General features: G+C 42.6%; 1 protein-coding gene across 6 annotated transcripts in view; it reads right to left on the minus strand.

Moving 5' to 3' along the window:
* tcerg1b (transcription elongation regulator 1b (CA150)) overlaps positions 1–18885 on the minus strand; it is a 105917-nt gene extending 87032 nt beyond the window's left edge. For 4 of the 6 annotated variants that reach the window (XM_072591109.1, XM_072591107.1, XM_072591105.1 and 1 more), the window contains exons 1-2: positions 18707–18885; positions 8430–8658 (exon numbers count right to left, since the gene is read on the minus strand). In XM_072591109.1, coding sequence (XP_072447210.1) covers positions 8430–8658; positions 18707–18819 — 342 coding nt within the window. In that variant the 5' untranslated portion in view covers positions 18820–18885. The remainder of the gene's footprint in view (positions 1–8429; positions 8659–18706) is intronic. The other 2 variants (XM_072591108.1, XM_072591106.1) reach the window with 1 other exon arrangement.
* Positions 18886–27342: the final 8457 nt, after the last annotated feature.

Below are 27342 nucleotides of genomic sequence, written 5' to 3' on the forward strand. Positions count from 1 at the left end.
ATTGGAAAATTTCAGTATGTAACGTCAATTTAATAAGGTGAAAAATATTCATTATGTGAATCCAATTCAGGTTAAGAACACTCATTGTGTAACAGCAGATGGCCTAATCTTAACTGTTGATGCTCGCCGATTGTGACAGTCACCCAATCAATATGTATGTTGCCTTATCCGGATGCTCCGCCCTGTAAATGACAATATAATTCATTAAGAAACGGTTCTTCCACAGAAGACCGTGAACTCATGCCTCTGTGCACATGGGCAATCATTCTCTTTCCCTCCAAGGCCGGGAATGAAAATGAAGGAGGTAAAACTATACTGCGTCTCTGAGCGTTTGGCTTCGACTGGAGGGGGAACGGACACTACCTCCCATTCAGCAGAACATCCTCCAAAATTTCCACCTTCCAGTATGATGCTATCACTAAAACATTATTTTCTCCCATTGCAACATAGTGAATGCCCTCCACAACACTGATCAACTATGCAATACTTCCAAAACTCTGGCCTTCTTGAGCCCACCTTTCAGATCGCGCTCAGAAGACACAACATATGTCTTCATCACTATCTAAGGTACCAAACACACTTTCCAGATGAATCGGTGATTTACTTGCACCTTTTTCAACTTAGTAAATTATATGCATTACTCATAATTTGATTCTTCTGCAATGGGAAAACCAAATACAGACGGGGTGGCCACCTTACAGAACACCTCCAATCACTAAGCCTGATGTCAGGTTTCCAGTCACATATCACGTTAATTCCAAATGTTGCTCCCTTCTGATCTGCGTCCTTGACTTACTGAAGTGGTCTGACAAAGCCCAAGTAACAGCATCACACTGTTTGACTGGACTGTTAAACAGCATCCCAGATTGTACATCAGATTTAACAAATTTCGGTCATTATTGCTGCTGCCCAGCCCCTCTCTATTGTTTCATGCATTTTCGCTCGCTCATTCTCTGTTGTCTTTTTCAGACAGCTACTCAGGGGCCTACCATTCATGCCTTCTCTGGAAACATCTTTTTTTGCTTTGACTTAAACTATTTTCTCATTTAATCACACCTACCCTTCACCTCTCAAGGGCTTTCTGTTTTGTCCTTCACGCCAAATAAGTGCTCAACACTCATCTATATCGAACTCTCCCCAGTTCTGATAAAAGATGATACAGCAAGCATTGTTTTTCTCTCCACACATACTGCTGGACCTGCTGAGTTTTGTAAGCATTTTTTTAAATTTCAGATTTTCAACTATCCAGAGCTTATCACATTCTCGATGTTAGCTTCACCAAAGCTTCAAAATCACTTCTGATCCAAGTCAAGCCTTTAGCTACTTTCTCCACCACTGCAAATCATGAACTATTTGTTTTAAATGACCGAGAAATCAAAACCACAGGTCCCTATTCCACTTGAATATATCTCTCACATTACCATTTTAAATGTATCTTTTACTTTCTTACTTTTGGTATCTAATTTCAATTTCATGTTGATCTCTGATGTCCAAATTTTTAGATGTATCTGACAAAGATAAGTTGGATCATCACAACATGGAAAACAGATTGATCAATACTCAATTTAGTTTCACCACAATTCACTGCAGTAGAAGAGTGTTGGTTGTTTGGGAAGTCTATTTTCATTTGCTGATTCTGCCATGGATTATACAACATGGAACAATAGCTTCTCTAGTCTTCCGGGTAATTCAGCAAACATGCAAAGCTTGACATTTCTTATGGTTGCAGAAAACCAGCCCATGCGTATAAATATCCATGACTTCAAACAAACATAAAATCAGTCAACTTACATGCTTAATTATTGTCTTAAAACAAGTCATTTGTGCAGTTAGAATGCCAAAGATTGTTCAACAAGTGCTGCCTGTCTACAGAATCACACCTAACAGCAGTCTCTCTGTTTTGCATCTTTTTGCTTGTTGTAAAAATGGTTGTCATTATTTGAAATTTATCAGTCTTGCATTTGTCCTTTCTTGGACTCTTCATGTGGTTGCACTGGTTACAAAAGCCTGACAATGCCTCTTCTCCCTCAGGCAGCTGAGGAAATTTGGCATGACAGCAAATACCTTTGCCAACTTTATACGTGTGCCATCGAGAGCATTCTGTCTGAATATATCACCACATGGTATCGCAATTGTACGATTCAAGATTGGAGATGGTTACAGAGAGTGGTGAACTTGGCTCGGACAATCACAAAGGCCAACCTCCCATTTGCAGAATCCATCTACCAAGCCCACTGTCAAGGAAAAGTCGCCAATATTCTCAAAGATCCACCCCATTTTGGCAACATTTTTTAACAACCTCTGCCATCGGGGAGAAGATACAAAGCCTGAACACAGGAACCAGCCGGTTTCACGACAGTTCCTACCCTACTGTTGTTAGAATACTGAATGGACTTTCAAACTCTTAGCATTAGCCTGAACCTGTGTTTTTGTTTTTGCCGCTGTTTACCTATTATTTACTATCTATGCTATTTACCTACGTGGTCTGCCTGTATTGCTCACAAGACAAAGCTTTTCAATGTGCCTCAGTACACGTGACAATAAATTCAATTCAATAATTGCAAAGAGGAAACCATTGGCAACATATTTCTCTTATCAGCAGCAGTGGACTTTTTTGTGAAGATCAAAAATTCACGTGAAGTAGGAGCTGATCCATTTGTCTTTCAGTATGGTCATCGTGTATTGGATTTCACATTAAATTCATTTACCTGCCTGTTCTCCAGAACTCACTGCTCCCTGCCAGCAAAGGAACTGCCTAACTCAACCTCAAGCATATTCAATTCTCCAACTTCCACTGCCCTCAGTGGAAAAAGAGCTCCAAGGTCTATTTTTTATCTCAGAAAAGATTGCCTCTCATCTCTTTCTTGTATGAGAGCCCCCTTATGTCTTTTTATGTAAATAAATGCTTCATAATACAGAACTTAACCATTATTAAAAGGAAACAAGATGAAGCTTTTCATCAGAACTAGATCATGAGAAACCAGATTTGAAAAAGAGACATTCCACTTTCAACACAAAGAAGAGGGTACTGACAGCTTGGCCATAATTGGCCTGGAGTTAGAGCTAGGACAGTTAACTAGATTAGAGTGGTGCTGGAAAAGCACAGCAGGTCAGGCAGCATCCGAGGAGCAGGAAAATCGACGTTTCGGGCAAAAGCCCTTCATCAGGAATGAGGCAGTGTGCCTGCAGAGTGGAAAGATAAATGAGAGGAGGGTGGGGGAAGGTAGCAAAGAGTACAATGGATGAATGAGGGTGGGGATGAAGGTGATTGGTCGGGGGGGGGGGGGGGGGAGGTGGAGTGGATAGGTGGAAAGGAAGATGGGCAGGTAGGACAGGTTATGAGGGCAGTGCTGAGCTGGAAGGTTGGAGCTGGGGTAAGGTGGGGGGAAGGGGAAATGAGAAAACTGGTGAAATCCACATTGATGCCATGGGGTTGAAGTGTTCCGAGGCAGAAGATGAGGTGTTCTTCCTCCAGGCATCAGGTGGTGAGGGGCCGGCAGTGGAGGCAGCCCAGAGCCTCCGTGTCCTCGGCTGAGTGGGAGGGGGAGTTAAAATGTTGGGCCACAGGGCTGTGTGGTTGATTGGTGTGGGTGTCCCGGAGGCGTCCAGTCTCCCCAATGTAGAGGAGACCGCATCGGGAGCAACGGATACAATAAATGATATTGGCGGATGTATAGATAAAACTTTGATGGATGTGGAAGGCTCCTTTGGGGCGTTGGATGGAGGTGAGGGAGGTGGTGTGGGTGCAGGTTTTGCAATTCCTGCAGTGCCAGGGGAGGATGCCAGGAAGGGAGGGTGGGTTGTGGGGTGGGGGGTTGGGGGGGGGGCGTGGACCTGACCAGGTAGTCATGCAGAGAATGGTCTTTGCGGAAAGCGGAAATGGGTGGGGAGGGAAATATATCCCTGGTAGTGGGGTCCATTTGGAGGTGACGGAAATGTCTTCAGATGATGTGGTTTATGCGAAGGTTGGTAGGGTGGAAGATGAGCACCGGGGGGGGGGGGTCTATCCTTGTTATGGTTGGAGGGCTGGGATGTGGACGAGCTGCGTTGGAGGACATCTTTAACCACGTGGGAAGGGAAATTGCGGTCTCTAAAGGAGGCGGCCATCTGGTGTGTTCTGTGGTGGAACTGGTCCCCCTGGGAACAGAAACGGCGGAGGCGAAGGAATTGGGAATATGGGATGGCATTTTTGCAGGAGGTAGGGTGGGAAGAGTCTGTGGGTTTGTAAAAATTGTCAGTGTCAAGTCGGTCGTCATTAATGAAGTTGGAGAGGTCCAGGAAGGGGAGGGAGGTGTCAGAGATGGTCCAGGTGAATTTAAGGTCAGGGTGGAATGTGTTGGCGAAGTTGATGAATTGCTCAACCTCCTCGCGGGAGCGTGAGATGTTAACTGTCAATCCTAATTCTCAAAACATGGAGGTAGATTCTGATTGGTCAGAATTGGGGTGCAGCATATTCTCAACATTCACCTTATCCTACATTACATTTCAATAAGACAATCAGTTACTCTTTAAGCTCCACCGCTGTGGAGGAGTATGGCTGAGGGGCTGTCTTGCGGACATTACTAACTAACTATGATGTAAACATTTTGTACAAAGGAAGGACTGTTTCCTTTCTTCAGAGGGAGTTCCCCTGAACATGCCTCACAAGCATGGCGAGGACTATTCAGGGTTTCTCCAAAGTTTGTACTGTACTGTGCTTAATCAAATTTGGTTGTCATTCACAGAAGTTGGTGTGTTGCAGCTGTATCAAGTGTGTAAGAATCCAAGAAAAAAATAACTTAATACCTTTGAAAATCAAAGTAAGCTACCTCTAATTCTTTCTTATTTTTCCTGCTACTGCATGGATCTTTGGAACCGCAACTTAATGCATCCAACGCATGGGCCATCTGAGCAGATGCTCAACTATGCAGCTTATACCGCCCCCATGGGTACAGATCCTATTCAAACCTTTTTGTAAGACAACCCATTCCTCCCATGAATCAGACAACGGAACATTGTTTGAACCATTTCCAATGCAAGCATATTCCTCAAATAAAGACGCAAAGATTGAGCACAACATTCTACGAGCCAGCTCTCCAACATGATATACAGTTGGAACAAGTCTTAACAAACTTATACACTATCCTTTTTGCATTGAGGATCAATATAACATGTTCCACTTGCTGCACCTGCATGCCAACATCTTGTTATTTATGTCGAAGGACAAATGCCCTGTATTACAAAGTTCTGCAGTTTCTCTCACTTTCTATTCTTGCTGTCAAACTAGAAATTCCACATTTTCCCACATTATAATCTGCCAGATTTTGAGCCACTCAATTCACATATCTAAATCCTTTTGCAAACCCTCTGAATCCTCCTCACAAGTTGCTTTTCAGCCCATCTTTCTATCTGTCAGTAAATGCCCTTCCATCAAAGTCACTAATATTGATTGAAAATAGCTGATGCCCCAGCACCACCACCCTAAGTTCTACTGACGACATGTTGCTAACCTGAAAACGACCAATTTATCCTATTCTGCTTCCGAATGGCTTGCCAATCCTCTATCCATGTTATTATACCCAACACCATAATTTTTTTTTGTGACACCTTGACTTTTGCAAACTCAAATACACTTTATGCTCCCCTTTAACTACCTGGAGGAACAATACTTCATCTCCGCCCTCAGGACCCTACAACCCCACAGCATCAATGTAGATTTTACCAGTGTCCTCATTTCCCCTTCCCACCTTCCAATTTGACAATGCCCTCATGACCTGCCCATCTTCATTCCCAACTATCCGCTCCAGCCTCCTCTCTGACCTATCACCATTTCCCCAGTCTCCATCTACCTATTGCACTCTCACCTAACTTTTCCCCAAGCCCCACCCCCTCCCATTAATCTCACCACACACTTGGCTCACAGCCTCATTCCTGATGGAGGGCTTTTGCCCAAAACGTCGATTTTTCTGCTCCTCGGATGCTGCCTGACCTGCTGAGCGTTTCCAGCGGCACACTCTCTACTCTGATCTCCACCATCTGCGATCCTCACTTTCACCTTTTAACATCTCAGCTCAGATAATGCATTGAAGGTACAAAGTTAAAGTCTGTCTGTGTCCCAATGTTAGGTCAGACTGATTCTATTATTGAAGTGGGAGTTACAGAATGTTACATGGATTTATGCAGTTTTTCTGAAAATATAAAATGTAATTCTGCAAGCACAAATTGAACCCACAAACCTATACGCGTGTGACTGTGAGAGAGTGAGAGAGTGAGAGTGAGACTGAGACTGAGAGTGCAGGCGAGACCGATAGAGTGGATGAATGGACACAGTACAACAATCACCAGTCAGGAGTGTTCCCTCCCAGTGGGGGAAACACTTCAGGAGTCCAGGACATTCAGCCTTGGACCTTCAGGTGACCATCCTTCAAGGCAGACTTCAGGACAGGCAACAACGCAAAGTGGCCAAGCAGAGGCTGATAGCCAAGTTCAGTACACATAGGGATAGCTTCAACCGCACCCCACCTCACTATACACTCTCTCACACATACACACAAGTGTGCGTGTATACACACACACTTTCAGACACACACACACTCACGCAGACCCTCTTTTATATGCTCACACAAACACCCCCACACTCTCATCCACACACACACCTGCTCACAGACTTATACCCCATTACACTCACATACAGAAACACGCTCTCTCACAGACACTCACACCCCCACATGCACACACTCGCTCGGTCTCCCCTGCGTGCGCGCGCACACACACACGTTTGTGGGGTGAATTTGTACTTGCAGAATTACATTTTATTTTGCTCAAAAAAGTCATAAATCCAAGATTCTGTAACTTCCACTTCAGAAATAGAATCAGTCTGACTGAACATTGGGACACAGACAGACTTTAGGTTAACATCTTCAATCCATCATCTGAGTTGAGATGACACATACTGTTAAAGCTATCTTATGAATGTAACTTTATAAAAGCACTAGGATTTACATATGAAGGGATTGAAACTAACATGGTCATTCTAAAAGATGAAAGACGTAAGCTAAATTTGTTTAATATTACGTTCCATGACACTGCAATTCTGTTGCTCTAAAGTCTTTGTCTTATGATTCTGCTCCACGACCAGCTGATGATGAAGCAGCACTTCGAAAGCTAGTGATTCCAAATAAGCCTGCTGAACTATAACCTGCTGCTGTATGATTTTTACCTAAAGCTGTAGTAGCAAGTTTGTTTCATTGGGTTACACCTGAAATGTTGATTTCTCCACCTCCTGTTGCTGTCTGATTAGCCACGTTCTTCCAGCCTCCTGCTCGTCTGCCTTGGATTCCAGCATCTGCAATTTTTTTTTGTCTCTAACCAAGGCTCCTGCATACTTCAGATTCAAAAACACAAAGACTTTGTGAAAGTACATCCACAAGTCAAGAAAGATAGATGAAGTAGTTGTGTACCAGATGTTCTTCTATCTCCAGGGCTTCAACTAAGCAATTGGAGATATGGGGCAGATAATGGCCAATGACCAGGATGGCAGATTTTGTTACTGGCAAAGTAACACATAGGAATGCATTCAGCAAAGTTGCAGAGGTAACCTGTGAAATGGAGAACTGCACATTATGCTGCTCAGAGTTAGAAAATGCAGTTGAGTGATATTCTCGTTAAACAAAGACACACATCAGTAACAGTAATCAAGCTTCAAATAGTTCAAGCAACTTAGTCTTGACTGTGAGGGTAATCATAAGCTAAACCAACTCAGATATGAAAAAAACTGCATCTTGATTAAAGGCAATAGGTTCAGAAACTGGAAAAATATAACACAGCAGAAGGACAGGAAAAATTAAGACCACAAAGCTCAGAGAAACAGGATACATGGATTTTCCAGCACGTGGTTAATCTTTCGTAATTCCACATCCAAACTCTGTTCTCAAATTAATTCACCATTTGTAATTATGATTTTAATGTTGACTTCTCCACCTTTTAAGGGATTAACTTGTGTGGAGTTATGGCTCACACAGAGAGCATTATGTCCACTGGGAACACATCCAATTGGCCATTTTTTCCTGCATGAACCAACAAAGGGATCAAAGGCAGCCCAATGGAATTCATGAAGGGTATCACAGTCTAGCTTGGCACTGCCCTTATCCTGGATCCAACCAAATACTGTTTGTCAAAGAGTTCACTGGATAATCATAAAAGCAATAACTACGGCTGACTGCATTGTAATTTGAATATAAGCAATAAAACTGTCTGCAGCATTTATTCTTTGGAAGTATTTCATACATTCTCTCCAATCTATTATATAAACAAAAATATTATTCTATATAGCTGAGACCATGACCTGACAAACATGTGAAATTAAAAGGGAACCATTCAAAACTGCAACTAAGCTACAGATCTTTGAAGACAGAAAAATGTATTTTAACTTTATCCTCTGTACCTCCTACCTGTAAATGTGGTGGAGCTATAGGTGGTGGAATTCCTCCTGGTGGTGGTGGAATTGGTGGCATACTAGGATCGAATGGTGGTCTCCCAAAAGGAGGACGGGGTGGGGGTCCTCTCATCATCGCAAATGGTGGAGGAGGTGGGCGTACATGAAGTGGTGGTGGACCTCGTAGCATTGCATTTGTTGGGGGAGCTGGACCACGGAATCGCAACGCTTGTTGGTGTGCCATCCTATCAGAGGAAATAAAATGACAGATTTGATATAATTTATAGATTATACTGCATGTGTTATCTTACTGTTATTGACAGTTTCAAATTCAGAGTTTTGATTTCCTGTCCTCCTCCTCCTGGAAGCGATTTCATAGATACCTGCCACTCTCCAACACTATGAATTCCAGTGGTTATTATTCATCATTCAATCTCAACATGGTTAATTCTGTTAACACCAATGATCCTGTCCTCACCCAGTGTCCACAAACATGTTCTATAGCAGAGCTCACCGGATACCACCAAGATCAATAAGCAAGAGCTCTTTACCTTTGCAGTTGACAACCACATCAAGTGAACAAGTTACTAAGGTTGAAAGTTATTACAAAAAAAATCTTCAGGTACCTCACTCACTTTCTCAATAGACTCTCAAACAAGCAGAATTACCAAGTTCATATCAGAACTCAAGTGACAGTCTAATCTATCGGAAACAAAAGCAGAAAATGCTGGAAGTATTCTACCGACACAGCAAAATCTGTTTTTGTTTCACATTTCCAGCATCTACAGTTTTAGGATTTCCACTCTGTGAGCTGTTATGATTAGGAAAACTCTGCTAATAAGTTTAGGTAATTAAAAAATACAATAAATTAACAAAGACAGAACAGAGATATTTTTGCCATTTAATCCAGATCAGAAAGAACACGTTAGTACTTGGAAGATAACCCACCCAACAATGGGAGGAGTATATCCTGTTTATTTGAAATGAGTAGGATTAAGCAAAGGTTAAGTATCTTGCTCAGTTCTATTCATTTCTGCAAACTAGCATCTCCTTCAGGACATACAATTTCTCACTTGTAAAGATGATACAGAGGAACTTAGAGTATCCGGTATTCAATAATCCAAATTTTGGATTATTCAGCAAGATCGCAAGGTCCCAATGCTTGGCTAAACTTTGTCATCCGACATTTGATTAACTGAATTAAATAGTCCCAGCCTGTGTCCTTCGGATAATCGAGGTTCCTCTGTACACAGATTCCAGTGACATTTATGGCAGTGTGCAAAGACTAACTGAAGTCAATGTTTGCTGATTGCAAACACATTTTCCAGCATTATTTTCTTTCCTAAGATGCAACAATGCAATCTAATCAAATGTTTTTCTTTTTCGTGTTTCCCCCTCCAGTACAGCTTTCTGACTGGTGTGCAGTTCCAAAGGTGGCAGCAGCACTTGCATACCTCAGTTATGCACGACTTCATCACAGCAACTAGGACAGCTCATGACAACTGCCTGAAGCAAGCCATCTCACACTCCCCAATTGTTGCTAATTACTTCCCTCAGCACAGACTGGGGACTCAAACTTGGAACCCTCTGCTTTGTGCAGCATTCTATCTAAAAACAGGAATTACATCAATGAGCTACTGGGGATCACTCCCCACCTCCAGCTGATCTGCATCAAAATTGAGCCCTGGCCTTCCTTGTGAGCATGCCTGTTAAAACTGTGTCAGACTGAAGGTCACTATTTTAGAAGAGAACATGAACTGAAACAAAAGATGCTAATAAAAAGGCTCCCAAAGCAAAACCGTACTTCCCTCATGCCATACAAGGTCACTAACTCAAGTACGATCAAAAATCCATCTTGGCTATTGAGTAAGTTATACTTTTAACATGTTGATTAGCAATGTAAAAACACAGCAAGCCCACCAGGTGCCTTCGTCTCATGAAACATTTCTTTGAATATCATTGCTCGAAGAACTGTCAGTTCTCTGCACTTGAGGACTTAATGTGCTGACATGCTGAATTTTCCAAACTTACCAGCAGCCGATGGTATTTCAACCTGTCATCAGAGTCTTGACACTAAGTGTCAGCAAGACATTTGACAGAGGAGGCTTCATTGAACAGGTAATTTTTATGTGCTCACATTCTAATTCTCATTTATTTTCTAGGCCACAGTAATAAGAAACAGAAGGCCTCCAACATTTACAGCATTCAATTTGCTATCACAATCATTTATAATTCCATATAAACAATAATTGAATTTAGGATCTGGCAATCTCACTGTTTGTTTACCTCTTCCCTCACTGGATCCATCTCTCATTACAAAAGCAAAAGGTTTAAGGACTTTGCAACATTTCAAAATGTTGTCTTTTTAAGACTTTTAGAATTCACACATACCAGCCCAAATGCTGACATGTGTTGGCACCTTTACAAAGCAGCACACTCCCATGGGAAAACGGATTCTTCAACAAAAGAAATGTATGCAAGGATAATTTGCTTCCCTGGTTTTCAACACTTGACCTTAAGAAGAAATTATTTGCAACTTCTAGCAGAAACAATTGTTGCAGTGTCGTCCCTCAGTCGAAGCAAAATGCTCAGAGACACAGTATAATTTTACCTCCTTTGTCTTTATTCTAGGCCCTGGAGGTAGAGTGAATGATCACCCATGTGCACAGAGACATGGGTTCTCGGTCTTCTCTCTTGAACAACAGTTTCTTAATGAATTATATTGTCATTTTACAGGGAGGAGCATCCAGATAAAGCAATATTCACTAATTTTAACGGTCACCCAATCAATGTGTGTGTCAAAAGCAAAGATTAAGCCATCTGCTGTTACACAATGAATGTTCTTAACCTTAACTGGCCTCACATAATGAATAGCTTTCACCTTGTAAACCCATAACAATGGGGTGCTGGAGACAAGAGTAAACTGCAAGTTCTTATCTAATGAGTCATGCTCAGCTGAGCATCTTGTTTCACAAAACTCAAAACTTAACTCATTCCCTACCTGCTCATACTTTACACTCTTTCTCAGCAGGGGTAAAAGGAAGACACCAAAACACTATTCAAAGGACTTCCATTTGCACTGCATTACCTAACCAAATGGACACGTGTACAATATTTGTGGAAGAAAAAAGTAAGAGGAAGAAATAACACTGTAAAAGTATCAGGGAGAGGAGAAAAAAAGAACGTAGTTACAGGCAAAGTCCAGATCAGTGTGATCCTCTATCCAAAACTCCAGAGCACTGTGTCTAACATCAAAATAATTGTTAAGCATGTTATTAGAAAGGCAAGAGGAATGTTCGCCTTTATTTCAACAAGAGTAGAACATAAAAATAAAGACATTGTGCTGAAGATATACAAAGCACTGGTCAGATGACAGCTAAACTCTTCTGGGCACCTTTTCCAAGGAAGGATATAATGGCATTGGAGGCATTCCAAAGGCTGATATCAGATATGGTGGGACTGTCTTATGAAGACAGGTTGAATCCACTGGTTTTGTACTCACTGGAATATCAAGGAATGACAGGCAGAGTTTATTGAAATAGTACAGAGGACTTGGCAGGATGGATGCAGAAAGGCTGTTCCCCCTTGTGGGACAGTTTACGACAGAGGGCAAGACCTCAGAAGCAAAAATCATCCTTTTAAGTCAGAGTCGAAGAGAAATTTCTTCTCTCATACGGCAATCAATCAATCTGTGGAATTCTTTACTAAACAGTGATACAAACTGCTTTGTTAAGTATATTCAAGGCTGATATATTGACATGTTTAATCAGTCAGTGAATCGGGGCTATGGGGAAAAGGCAGAAAAGTGGAGTTGAGGAATAATGAACTCATTGAATGGCAGAGCAGATCTGATGGGCTGAAAGGTCTACATCAGCTCCTAATTCTTATTGACAAAGCTGGAATAGAGCAGAAAGGGAGAAACTGTTTCTGCTCAAAAAAGCATCAAGAACCAGAGTGCATTTCCAAGTGACTTACAAGAGCAGTGAACGTGATGAGTCAAGAAACACTGTTGCACAGAATGCACTGTCTGGAAGTGTAGATCAACTGAAGAAAGTACTGGATGTTCATTTGGAGAGAAACAATGTGCAACGGTAAGGGTGAAAAGCAGGATATGCCAGTCGATACTGATGCTCATTTGAAGAATCAGTGCAGACACCATGGCCAAATGGCCTCCTTCTGTACCCTAACACTTGTGATATCATCTAGTTGACAATAGATTAAAAATGCACTTATGATACAGGCAGTTCTTCTATAATGTAATGGTTATGTTCTTCTGCAACCCGACATTCCAAAAAAAAACAAACTTTTGAAACAGTGATTAAAGTGTTGGCAGTGTAATTGCATTACAGCCAATGCACATTTTAAAAGTTAGTGCTTTCGAACAGTGCCCTCAATTTGTCAATCGTGTTACAGTGAATTCACATTAATGAAATGCGTGTTATAGCAGAACAACCTGTACTGGAGTGTATACAAGAGCTAAGAAAGAAAATTAATCAACAAAGCAGGGATGTATGCCAGCTACAGGTCAACAGCAACATGCTCTTGAATTCCAACAGGTTTGACAAAAACTCTCACTTGTAACCCAGACAGCAATATTTACTTCACAGGGAATTTCTCATCTTTAAATCCAACCAGAGAGATTAAACCAATGTTCACTAAAGTTATCTGAAAAGGTGAAGGATATCATGTTCTTATTCCTATCTCATGAATACAGTCGAAATTCTGCATCGATAGACAAAAACTAATCCCATAGACTCACGGCAGATTTACAGCTATAATCAATGTCCAATCAGTCAAGATTGCCAAAGAATCAAAAGAATGCACAATATCAGGAATGGAACTGGGAACTTGCAAGATTCCTTCCCTTCATCCATTTCTTTGTACTTCCCACAACACCTATTAACCCCATGGTACGTTTTAAAATTCGTAAGATACATGGGTCAATGCAAAGGAAAACATTGGTTGATCAACCCTATCTACTCTTGATGCAGACTTGGTAAAGTGCTTTCTTGAAACACTGCAGTCTATGTGATACAGATAAACTCTCATTGCTATTAAGAAGCAGTTTTAGGATTTTGATCCAGCAACAAAGAAATGGCCATTTCATTCCAAGTCAGAACAGTGTGGGGCTTTGAAGGAAATTTGCAGATTGTTGTGCTCCCAGGGAGATGGAAGGATACCAATAATTAAGCAACTGAAGATGACTCAACTGAGGAACTCCAACACCAATATCCTGGAGTTCAGAAGACTGGCCTCCAACATTCATCTTCCCTGATACAAGGTACAACTCCAGCCAGTTCAGTGTTTCCTCACCAATTACAAAGGCACCTCAATAATCCGAAGGACACCAGCAGGGTGTACTTCGTTCAGTTAATCGGATGCCGGATAACATAGTTAGCATTGCATTGGGACCTTGTGATCTTCTTCAGATAATCCGAAATTTGGTTAATCGAATGCCAGATAATCAAGGGTCCTCAGTACTACTGATTATAATTTTGCTAAATTCTTTTATTTTATGGATTTGGGCATTGCTGGCTCGGCTAGCATTTTTTTTATTGCACATTCCCAATTGCCACTGATGTGGGTGATATTGAACCAACTTCTGAAGCCACTGCAGTCCAAATAGTGTAGGGTCATGTTCGGTGCGGTACAAAGTTCCAGGATTTTGACCCCGTGACAGTGAAGAAACAGCAATTATATTTTCAATTTAGGATTGTGTATGACTTGGAGAGGATTGTACAGGTGGTGATGTTCTCATCCATCTGCTGCCTTTGTCCCTCTAGGTAGTGCAGTTCACAGATTTCAAAGGTGCTGTCAAAAGTGGCTTGGTGAATTTCTGCAGTGAATCTTGCATATGACCCAAACCATATTGCTGGAGGAAGTGAAGGTTAAGGGTAGATGGGGATGGAGATTCAAGCAAGTTGCTTTGTACTGGATAATGTTAAAGTTTAAGTGTGGTTGGAGCTGCACACATTGAGGTAAGCAGACAGTATGCCATCTCACTGACCTGTGCCTTGTCAACGATCCTTTCAATAAGACCGCATTTATTGTATTGCAGGACTCCCAGCCTCTGACCTGTTCTTGTCACCACAGTATTGACTTGGCTGAGAGAAAGTGAGGACTGCAGATACTGGCGATCAGAGTCAGAAAGTGTGGTGTTGGAAAAGCACAGCAGGTCATGCAGCATCCGAAGAGCAGGAGAGTCGATGCTTCAGCCTTATTCCCGAAACATCGACTCTCCTGCTCCTTGGATGCTGCCTGACCTGCTGTGCTCTTCCAATGCCACACTTTTTTGACTATTCACTTGGCTGGTCCACTTCAGTTTTTGATCACTGGTCACTCCCAGGATGTTGTTAGCACTTTGAGTCGTACGCTGCCTGAATGTCAATTTACATCTCAAGTTCAACACTCTTGCTCATGTTTGGTCAAGATTACAATGAGCTAGTGATCCAAATAGATTGTCAGTGAGCTGAAACAAAAAGAAAACCACAAACAGCTTTCGCTTCTTCTTGCTCAAGGGTTCATTTTAAACATTTTAAAGTATATACTAAGAATTGTTGCAGGTCAATATCATTTCAATTTATATTTAATGTATACATTAACCGATCCTGAACAAATGTTTACTTCAAATATTCTGTCTCCATGACACACTTAATCCTCTCATTCACAAGTCTGCTTTACAGTTTTGATTTTGGTCTAATGCACAAGTCAAACAGTTTGGTTCCCTCTTCAGGTTTTTCCCTGTCAATACAGTATCAAATTTGGAAAGAACAAACTCATATTTACATTTCTCAATCTCGCAATGTTCCAAAGTAATTTATGGTCACTTTTGCTTAACTGTAATCATTGTTGCCAGCAACACAGAAGCTAATCTGGGGTCAGCAATATCCAATACATCAACATGACAATGACCAGATAACAATTTTTACTGTGAGCAATTCGAGGAATGGATTAGAATTGCTCAGCACTTTCAGCCTTTTATACTCTCCTGAGGGGACAGATGGAACCTCAGGTCAAAATATCATCTGAATGGCAGTACCTATCATAGCACAGTACTCTCTCAAAGCAGCCAAGTGTCAGTCTTAAGTAATGACAACTCTCAGATAGGGAACCTTCCTCGGGCATTTACCACCCAAAGTATGTGAAAATTGTCAAATGGCTCTCTTTTCTCCTTCTGGAAATAAGCACAATGTGTGTCTCAGAACACATATCAGACACTTCAAATGCTAGGAAACCTCAGCATTCAAGATAAAGGTTCTTTGCCACAATGGCAAAGGCACAAAATAAGTTTCTATGGACGAAGAGGGATTTTTGGTTTCAAAAAAAGTAATGTTTGACGAGAGGATGCAGTCCTATCATCATTCCTGATTTTCTTCATTTTCTGCCTGAGTGAAGGATCAAGACTAAGAAAAAAAAAAGTCTGACGTCTTTACACCAAGCACAAAAAAAAACACAAAATGACTCCCTCTGGAAACTAGACTCGGTCCTTTTCAGTATTTCTGTCAAGGTCAAAGGTATCAAATCATGAAATGCTGCTCTTTTTAAATTGCAGATACTAAATTGTAAACAGTTCAAAAACAACCTCACTGAATCGTGCATCTTATTCTTTTGTTATTCTTCTTCACTCATTCGTTGGATTTCAGAATAGAGTACACAGGTCTTCTGTACTGTTTAAGCTGGGAGACCACTTTAACAAACAACACGTCTTTCTCCTCAATATTTCATAATGTTACATAAAACACTGAGAATTCTGAAGAATTCAAGACTGACCAAGACATCAATACTGTTCCAACATGAATAAACGCTGAGACTTCTCATCACCACAGCCTCTGCCACCCCACTTTAATATTTGTCTGATGCTTCCCCCAGTTGTTACCCCCACTGTAAACTGCCTCACAATTTTATCTTTACCAAAATTCAATAAGCTTCTTGTTTTATCTAGTCCTTCAATTATCTCAAGATTTACAGTATGTACTAATCTTGGAATATCACACTCAATCGCCATATTGCACTGGGCTTTTGCCCGAAACATCGATTTTCCTGCTCCTCGGAGGCTGCCTGACCTGCTGTGCTTTTCCAGCACCACTCTAATCTAAACTCTGGTTTCCAGCATCTGCAGTCCTCACTTCTGCCATATTGTACTTTCAGACCCCATTCCAAATATTCCACAATATCATCTCAAATTGAAACTCTCATAGAATATACTAGGTTTGCTACCTTGATGCTGATTAAGACACGAAACAGGGGCTTTTTCAGTTCTTCTGGATACAAGTACAAGATCTCATGGAACCGGTGGAGATAAAAAAAGCCCATGATATCAAAGCTAATATCTATGCCTTCACCCTCATGAAACCATCTCACTGCTGTTTTGAGGAGTATATATGTTAATGCACTGACAGTAAATCACTTTGGCAAACTGTGGGCATAAAAACTGCAAAATAATTGCAAGTTTCTATGTAAACATATTGATTTACCAATGGTATACCGACAAAACTTTGCTAAGTCCAGCAATAATTCATCATGCCTGGCTTTTCAGTTAACTTGGGTCCTTAACCAACATGTAGAATAAAGAAAATTAGCGAAGTTGGTGACATCTCAGTCTTGAATCACCAAGTGTCAAATATTGAAAATCACTCCCGCTCTTTTTTCAAAGTGCTCATTTTGCAATATACGTCGATAGTATGATGCTGGAAAAGTTCAGGCAGCATCTAAGAAGCAGGAGAATCAGGAATGATAAGGGCTTATGCCCGAAAACGGTGATTCTCCTGCTCTTCGGATGCTGCCTGACCGGCTGTGCTTTTCCAGCACCACACTCTCGACTATGATCTTCAGCATCTGCAGTCCTCACTTTCTCCATTTTGCAATTTATCCCAACACCACATCACGGCGGCACAGTGGCACAGTGGTTAGCACTGCTGCCTCACAGCGCCAGAGACCCAGGTTCAATCAGGCGACTGACTGTGTGGAGTTTGCACATTCTCCCCGTGTCTGCGTGGGTTGCTTCCGGGTGCTCTGGTTTCCTCCCACAGTCCAAAAATGTGCAGGTTAGGTGAATTGGCTATGCTAAATTGCCCATAGTGTTAGGTGAAGGGGTAAATGTAGGGGAAAGGGTCTGGGTGGGTTGCACTTCGGTGGGTTGGTGTGGACTTGTTGGGCCGAAGGGCCTGTTTCCACACTAAGTAATCTGATCTAATCAGTGTGTCAAATATACGTGACAAGGTTCAACCAGTACTTTTCTTGGCAAACAATTTAACCAACAGGTAACTTTGGCCATCAACTGACACAGAGGTGAGGAAGAGAAAACAAAATGGCTTTACAACTTCTTCTATTGACACCAAGTAAATAATTGAAACAGCCAGGCATTAAAGGAAATCAAATGACATTCACTATTGACAATGATCCAATGAACTCTGAACATTGCATAAGCAATCAGCAACAGAGGATGCACATTATTGTAGATCGACAACCAAGAAACTCTGTTCGATCTGAACATTTAAACATGAGAGATTTTGTTTTACTTGAATTTACACTGCCTGAGAAGATCAATCATTTCTTTAGTGACGTGATTCCGCCGTCCAGTGCCCCCTCCTAATCTACTCAGTATCAGAAAAGGAAAAGGCTCTTGTGGCACAGTTTGTAGGAACGTCTCAGCCAGAAGGCCCAGGTTCACATCCCACCTCGTCCAGAAGTGTGTCAGCACACGGTTGAACGGATTACTTTAAAATTAGGGCGGGGGGAGGAGAGAGAGAAGGAATTGTCCAGCTGTCCCCACCTATGAGAATATTGACAGGTTGCAGGGTCTGGATGTGTTACAAAGTGGTCCACGATCACAGAACTCTGCGCACAAGCAGCTCGGGCTGTCTTTGGATGGGAGCCCCGTGATATAGTCAAAGCAAGACAGATAAAGTTACGGAAATCCTCGAACGGGGCCTTCCGTGCACGCCACCGCCAAGAGAAGTCGGGGATGGAAGGCAGTGCAGTTAAAGTTTCAAAAAAGGAGGGCGAGGTGAAATGTGAATAATTAAACATGGCTTCTTCGTGCACGAGCAGCACTCTCTGCCCTGCGTGCAGAACCTCGGCTCCGGGGCAAACGTAACCAGAGCTCCCGGAACAAACCAGGGGATGGGAGAGATGGGCCCCGCGCCCACCAGCAACAGCCGCCCGGAGGAGTAAAAGTGTGTCCGTTCCCTCCCCAGCAGGCCCACACTCGGAGCCCGAGGCCTAGCCCGGTCTGGCAGAGACGGGGCCGATCGGGAGTTCCGGGGACGCGAGAGCACAATCGCCGCCACCTACCGGGCCTGGTTGGAGCTGTCGGTGTTGGGTTTCGGCTGGTCGCCGGCTCCGTCCGCCTGCGCCTGGCTCGGGTGTAACAGGCCATCCTGCATCAACAAACCCACGTCGGCCATGATAGTGAGGGGGCTGGAAGGCGATGGTTCACTCAGAAAGGGGAAGGGAATGCTTGCCTCCCGCTCAACTGAACCGAACCTGCTGGCCAAGAACCGCCTGCCCGGCGACCAACCCGGCAACCCCATTGGTAACCCTCGCCAAAGCCTCGCTTCCCAGTCGCTGGATTGCCCGTCACTCAAATGACGTCAGGCCAGCGGCGGGGTTTTCTCTCAGCCAGCACGTTCGGTTGCGGCGCTACAGGAAGTGACGTTAGTCCAAGCAACTCAGAACTTGCTTGGAGCCAGTGCATGGCCTGTTGGGTGGAGAGACCATTGACCTCAGTCAATGAGGAACTAAGCCAGGGAAACGAAACTTGGAAAATTAAACAGTAACTTTCTGACCTGCGTCTTCAGTGGGAACAGAAGAACTATATCTCAATAAAGAAAGCCACGTGGTGTGGATTGGAAAAGACACCTGGCTGAAGGGGTTGATGGTGGGCAGGCTGTGGGTTTGCATTTGAAGGACATGGCCACAAGTTGACAAATTCATGTCTGGCACAAAACAAGTAAAAGGAGGAAAGGTGGCTCCACCTTGGCTTCCAAAGGAAATTAAACATAGTATTAGGATGAGATGTATACAATTGCCAGGAAAAGCAGCATGCTTGAGGATTGGGTGTATTTTAGAATTTGGCAAAAGAGGTCAAAATCTTCGATCAAGTGGGTGAATACAGAGTAAGATTGCAGAGAACGTAGAATTTGACTAAAAATTTGGATAAAATGTGTGAAGAGAAAAAGATTCATAAAACTACGTACAGATCCCTCACACTCAAAAGATGCAAACTCCACAAGGCCGTAAGAGAAGCAGTTAGAGGCCCAAACCAACCATATGGAGACCCACTTCTTCTTGTGATGATGCTGCTCCTTTAATAAGGTTATCCCGCCCTTGGATTTTTTTGCAGAGAGGTCGTAAAAGCAGTAATTCTGAAAAGTCTAGGTTTGAAGGGTTTGAGGGCCTCTTTGATTATAGCTAACTGATACTACCTCAGGTGAAAGGCTTTCATGTTTTAAAAAAAAATTGTACAATGGAAGAGGAGTGGCCACTTCTCCCAGCTCAGCTTTACTTTGGTTTTTAGTAGACTGGCTGTTCACTGAAAGCAGACAATCAGTTGGAGGCTGCTGGTCGAAGAAACAGCTATGTGGAAGAAGGTGTTCCATGATGAATCCCTCTGTCATCTCTCTCTCTCTCTCTCTCTCTCCTGTAAGACCTGCGTTTAATTTTACCTTTTTTGCTGAGGGGTGTTTATGGGAATTGTTGCAGAAATTTGGAACAGCATCTTTAAGTTGGGATAGTCTGTTGGGTTTTTGGACAGGTGAAGTTATTCTGTATTCTGTTCTCTTTTGTTTGTGTTTCATTCGGTAATCTTGCAAATAAATTCTGTTTTGTTTAAAACTAAGTGATTGGGCCAGCTGCATCTCTCCTGGAATATTCTTGAAATGTTTTTGAAGGGGTCTGGCCTGGTCCCTTACACTATGGCAAGGTTTACACAACAAAATGGGATACAAAATGAAGCAGAGCAAGATAGCAGACAAAATTATGAGGGGCATTTCTACAAATTTGCTATCATACCAACAGTGCCCTCTTCCTGATCATTTATGTATATTACAAACAACAGTGGCCCAAACACTGACCCCTGTGGAACACCACTGGTCACCTTTCTCCATTTCAAGAAACTCCCTTCAACTACTACTCTCTGTCTCCTGTTGCTCAACCAGTTCTTTATCCACCTAGCTAGAACACCATGTGACTTCACTTTCTTCATTAATCTACCATGAGGAACCTTATCTAATGCCTTACTAAAGTTCATGTATATGACATCAAGAACGTCAAACTCCTAGGAGTGACGGTAACTGACAACCTGTCCTAGATCTCCCACATAGGATAGTCAAGAAGGCACAACAATGTCTCTTCTTCCTTAGGCAGCTTAGGAAATTTGCATGTCCATAAGGACCCTTACCAGCTTTTACAGATGCACCATAGAAAGCATACTGTCGGAGTGCATAACGGCCTAGTGTGGAAACAGGTTTGCGCAAGACCAGAAGAAACTACAGAAAGTTGGGTACACAGTCCAGTCCATCATGGAAGCCAACCTCCCATCCATGGACTCCATTTACACTTCTCGTTGGCATGAAAAGACTGCCCACATCAAAGACCCTCCCATCCCAGTAACGCTTTCTGACAACTTCTCTCAGAAAGAAGACACAGAAGCTTGAACATGGACCAATGGGTTCAGGAACAGCTACTTCATTGCCTTTATTAGACTGCTGAATGGACTCTCTAACTTCAAATAATGTTGATCTTGCATTGCGCACGTCTTGTGCAGTTGCAACCTGTGTGCCTCGCTCTGTCTGAGCACTCTGTGATTTGTATGTCCTTGTTTGCTATGATCTGCCCTTACTACTTACAAAACAAAACTTTTCACTGTACTCAATTATATGTGACTGCAATAAATCAAGTACAATCAAAATCTCATCTGTCATGTGTCCACCCAGTCAACCAGTTTGTCTCTGTCCTCATAAAGATTGTCACTGCCCTCATGATTCACCACACTTTTGTGTCATTTGCAAATGTTGAAATTGTTCCCTGAACAGCCATGTCCAAATCATTAATATATTTTAATATAGTAGCAATCCTGGCACCAAACCCAGAAAACCTCACTGTTTGTCTTCCTCCAGTCCGCCAGAGAACCTTTCATCATGAGTTTGTTACCTGTCACTCAGCCAACTTTATATCCTGCTGTACCTTTTGTTCCATGGGTTCCAACTTTGCTGATGAACCACTTTTGAGGCACTTTATAAAGCCGTCTTTGGAAGTCTATCTAGACCGCATCAACTGGATCATCCTCATTGGCATTTTCTGTGGTGAATCAAAACACATAAGCATGTCAGAAAAATAGATGTTATCTTTAACAAAGCTGTGGTAACTTTTATGAATCAATCTACACGTACAAGTAATTGTTAACTTTGGCCCAGATTATTGTTTTTTTTTAAAACAAACCTCCCACCACTGAGATCAAACTAATTGCTAATATATGGTCAATTTGCCTCGGTACAATAGTGGACCTTCGACATTACAGGACCATAAATCCACTGACAAAGCAAGTGGTTGCATTGAAGTTGATTCCTCTGCTGATAAGTTTATATGATAGGTTGGATTAAATAGCAGAGCAAGACAAATTAACACATATTTGTAAAGGCATTAAAGTTAGACTTACAACTTCAGATATTGCCTTTGGAATTAGGAGAGTCCCTATTAGCTTGCAAAAGCACATTTGGAATTTAAGAGCACCTTGTAAAAGTGGCCAAAACCAGGTCATGAGAATAGAACAACTTATCTGGAGATCCAATGGCCTTGCTGAATCACTGTCAATAATCTTGGGTGTAGCATTAACCAGAAACTCAACTGGAACACCTAATTAAATACTGTGGTTACAACAGAAGATCATATGCTTGGATGTCTATGGCTCATTACTAAACTGACTCCCCAAAGCCTGTTCACTACCACCTACAAAATACAGGTCAGTAGTGTTATGGAATACTCCCCACTTGCCTGGATGAGTGCAGCTCCAACACTCAAGAAGCTTGTTACCATTCAGGACAAAGCAGGCCTGCTGAATTAGCACGCATTTACCACCTAAAAACATTGATTTCCTTCAATCCTGATGAAAAGTAGCTGCAACGTATACCATTGACGAGATATGCAACAGCAATTTGCTAAGGCTCATCTGACAGCACCTTTCAAATTTCTGGCCTCTACCGCCTGGAAAAACAAGGAGGCATGGGAAAAGCACCATCACCAGAGAGACTGCAAGGAGGTGGCTCACCATTACATTCTCAAAGAAAATTAGGGATCAACAAAAATGCTAGCCTTGGCCTTGTCCCATGAATGAATGCAAAAATAAATGTGTAATTGCCAAACTGCGCAGAGAAGTTTGGATGGAAAGGAACATTTTGTGACAGCTGAATTTATTGGTTACTACTCCTCAGTTATTAGCTATGCCTGTTTTTCAATACAGTACAAGTTTAGCAAGCATTACATATTTTCAACACCAAAAGCTACTACATACCTGGTGTCTGGCAGTCTAAGGATAATGTGGCACTGATCCTTGTCAGCTTCAGAGTCTTTCTTACTTTCAGGTGACAGCAACAGAGGTTTCTCTTGATTTCCATATCGATTGCCCAACAATTTTACTCGTTCCAAATGGGGAGGGTTAAGCTCCTGATTCATGATCCCACAGGAAAACCCATCTGCCAGCAATCTGCACTGGGCAATTTCAAGAGAACTGTTCTCAGTTTTCCATTCACTTATTTTAATGGAATGAATATCATGGGCATTCATCCGCAATTTGCCAGAATGCAAATCTCAAGTATCCCTGTGGGTCACGTTCTCAATTGATTTCACTGGTCCCATGGGGCTGAAACTCATTTTTTATTTTGGCTAAATGTGAGTTACACCAATGTTTTTGGAAGGAATTTCATTGCAATGTTCAACAAAATTTCTGATTGTATCTTTCCAAATGCACATAATGAACAATCAACCTTATCTCGCACTCCTGGTTCTATCCCCATCTTAACAGACTCTGTTCCCAGAACAATATGTCACTCTGTGGATATTTGCAAAAAAAAAGACATTTACATCCTTTACATCTGTGCAATTTTTGGGAGGCTGCTGTGTAACTGGATAAGACAAAGAAGGAGGCATATATCTAATATAGACAGCTAGGATCAAGTGAATCCGAAGAGGAGTACAAAGGCAGTTGGAATACACTTATTGAAGGAAATCAGGAGGGCAAAAAGGGGATTTGGGAAAGCTTTGACAAATTGAGTTAAGGAGAATCCAAAGAGATTCTATAAGTACATGAAGGACAAAAGACTAACTAAGGAGAGAATAAGGCCCCTTAGAGATTAACAGGGCTGTCTATATATGGACTACAGGAGATGGGTGAGAAACTAAGCATGAATTTTGCATCAGTATTTATTGTGGAGAAGCTTACAGAAACTTGAGAGTTTGGAGAAATAAATAATGATATCTTGAGAAGTGTTCATATCACAGAAGAGGAGGTGCTGGACATCTTAAAATGCATAAAGTTGGATAAATCCCCAGGGCTTGATCAGGTATAAACCAGAATTTTGTGGGAACCGAGGGAAATGATTGCTGAGCTATTTGCATCATCAATAGGCATGGGATATCTTCCACATATGCGTGAAACCACAAGAGATGGGTGAGATAATAAACAAATATTTTGCGTCAGTATTTACTGTGGACAAGGACATGGAAGCTGAGGAAACTTGGAAAAATAAACAGTGATATCCTGGAGAGAGTTCATATTACAGAAAAGGAGGTACTGGAGGTCTTAAACTGCATAAAAGTGGAAAAACCCTCGGACTTGATTGAGTATTTTCCAGAACTTTGTGGGAAACGAGGGAAGAGATTGCTGTGCCCCTTGCTGAGATATTTGTATCATCCTCAGCCATGGATAAGGTGCCAGAAGACTGGAAGTTGGCTAATGTAGTGCAATTATTTAAGAAAGGCTGTAAGCAAAATCCAGGGAACTATAGACCAGTGAGCCTTACTTCAGTGTTAGGTATGTTGTTGGAGGGGATTCTGAGGGACAGGACTTACATGCATTTGAAAAGGCAAGGACTGATGAGGGATAGTCAACATGGCTTTCTGCATGGGAAATCATGCTGGAAAAGCACAGCATATCAGGGGGCATCCGAGGAGCAGGAAAATCGACATTTCAGGCATAAGCCCTTCGTCAACCTGAAACATCAATCTTCCTGCTCCTCAGATGCTGCCTGATCTGCTGTGCTTTTCCAGCACCATACTCTTGACTCTGATCTCTAGCATCTGCAGTCCTCACCTTTTTCTGCATTGGGAATCATGTCTTACTAATTTGATTGAGTTTTTTGAAGAGGTGACAAGGAAGGTTGATGAAGGCAGAGTGGTAGTCGTTATCTATATGGATTTCAGCAAAGATTTCGACAATGTTCTGCTTGGTAGGTTGGTTGGTATGGTTAGATCACATGGGATCCAGTGGGAGCTTGCCAATTGGATCAAAAATTAGCTTGAAGGGAGGAGACAAAGGGTGGTGGGAGAGGGTTGCTTTTTGGACTGAAGGCCTGTGACTAGTGTTGTGCCAAATGGACCAGTGCTAGCTCCACTGCTCTTTGTCATTTATATAAATGATTTGAATGTTAATATTGGAGGTACGGTGAGGAGGTATGCAGGTGACACCAAAATAAGTAGCATAGTGGAAAGTGAAGAAAATTATCTCAGAGTACAAAAGGAACTGGGAAAATTCAAAACTAATCTTGGAGGAACCTGTTTGGGAGAGGTCACAACACAGAAACAGAAATGAATATTTAAGCATGGACTTCTAGAAAGTCTGCAGTAGTGAGTAAAGTGGGTTCTTTCTTGATTATGTTGTATTGATATATGTCTCTCAATTAAATCTAAAATAGAAGCCATGAAAATTAGTTTAACCTGGAGCGGGGGTTTTGTAGAGGAATAAGACAGTGCTATTTTCTAGGTCTGTAGATTGTGAGGAAGCAAAAATGGCCCTAAGTAGAGTGATATGCTCTTCTTGTCGGATGTGGGAGTTCAGAAAAAGTTTACGGGTTACTGAGGATTATATCTGCAATAAATGCTGTTGGTTGCGGGGGAGGGGGTGGGTCCCAGGGAGACAGTGAGGAAAGAGATCAATATGAACTGGTACTGATGAGAACAGAAGTGAGTTAAACAGTTGGGGACAAAGCTAAGGATAAGCAAGGACTGATCAATTAAACTGCATGTATTTCAATGCAAGGGACCTAACAGGGAAGGCAGATTACCTCAGGACATGATTAGGAATATCGGACTGGGATATCATAGCAATTACAGAAACATGGCTCAGGGATGGGCAGAGCTGAAAATGTGTTGCTGGAAAAGCGCAGCAGGTCAGGCAGCATCCAAGGAGTAGGAGAATCGATGTTTTGGGCATGAGCCCTTCTTCAGGAATGAGGAAAGTGTGTCCAGCAGGCTAAGATAAAAGGTAGGGAGGAGGGACTTGGGGGAGGGGCGTTGGAAATGCGATAGGTGGAAGGAGGTTAAGGTGAGGGTGATAGGCCGGAGTGGGGGTGGGGGCGGAGAGGTCAGGAAGAAGATTGCAGGTTAGGAAGGTGGTGCTGAATTCGAGGGTTGGGACTGAGTCAAGGTGGGGGGAAATGATGAAACTGGAGAAATCGGAGTTCATCCTTTGTGGTTGGAGGGTTCCTAGGCGGAAGATGAGGCGCTCTTCCTCCAGCCGTCGTGTTGCTATGATCCGGCAATGGAGGAGTTCAAGGACCTGCATGTCCTTGGTGGAGTCGGAGGGGGAGTTGAAGTGTTGAGCCACGGGGTGGTTGGATTGGTTGGTCCGGGTGTCTCTGAAACGTTCCGCAAGTAGGCAGCCTGTCTCTCCAATATAGAGGAGGCCACATCAGGTGCAGCGGATGCAGTAAATGATATGTGTGGAGGTGCAGGTGAATTTGTGGTGGATATGGAAGGATCCCTTGGGGCCTTGGAGGGAAGTAAGGGAGGTGGTTTGGGCACAAGTTTTGCATTTCTTGTGGTTGCAGGGGAAGGTGCTGGGAATGGAGGTTGGTTGGTGGGGGGTGTGGACCTGACAAAGGAGTCACGGAGGGAATGGTCTTTTCGGAACGCTGATAGAGGAGGGGAGGGAAATATATCCCTGGTAGTGGGGTCCATTTGGAGGTGGCTGAAATGACGACGGATGATACGATGTATATGGTGGTTGGTGGGGTGGTAGGTGAGGACCAGTGGGGTTCTGTCCTGGTGGCGATTGGAGGGGCTCAAGGGCGCAGGAGCGAGAAGTGGAGGAGATGCGGTGGAGATCGAATGAATCCTTAGAGGAGTATAAAGGCAGAAGGAGTATACTCAAGAGGGAAATCAGGAGGGCAAAAAGGGGACATGAGATAGCTTTGACAAATAGAGTTAAGGAGCATCCAAAGGGTTTTTACAAATACATTCAGGACAAAAGGGTAACTATGGAGAGAAGTGGGCCCTCAAAGATCAGCAAGTCGGCCTTTTTGTGGAGCCGCAGGAGATGGGAGAGTTACTAAACAAGTATTTTGCATCAGTATTTACTGGGGAAAAGGACATGGAAGATATAGAATGTAGGGAAATAGATGGTGACATCTTAAAAGATGTCCAAATTACAGAAGAGGAAGTGCTGGATGTCTTGAAATGCATAAAGGTAGATAAATCCCCAGGACCTAATCAGGTGTACACGAGAAGTCTGTGGGAAGTTAGAGAAGTGATTGCTGGGCCTCTTGCTGAGATATTTGTATCATTGATAGTCATAGGTGAGGTGCCGGAAGACTGGAGGTTGGCAAACATGGTTCCACTGTTTAAGAAAGGTGGTACGGGCAAGTCAGGTAACTATACACCAGTGAGCCTGACAGCAGTGGTGGGCAAGTTGTTGGAGGGAGTCCTGAGGGACAGGA

Source organism: Chiloscyllium punctatum, chromosome 20, assembly GCF_047496795.1.
Source record: "Chiloscyllium punctatum isolate Juve2018m chromosome 20, sChiPun1.3, whole genome shotgun sequence".
Taxonomy (NCBI): domain Eukaryota; kingdom Metazoa; phylum Chordata; class Chondrichthyes; order Orectolobiformes; family Hemiscylliidae; genus Chiloscyllium; species Chiloscyllium punctatum.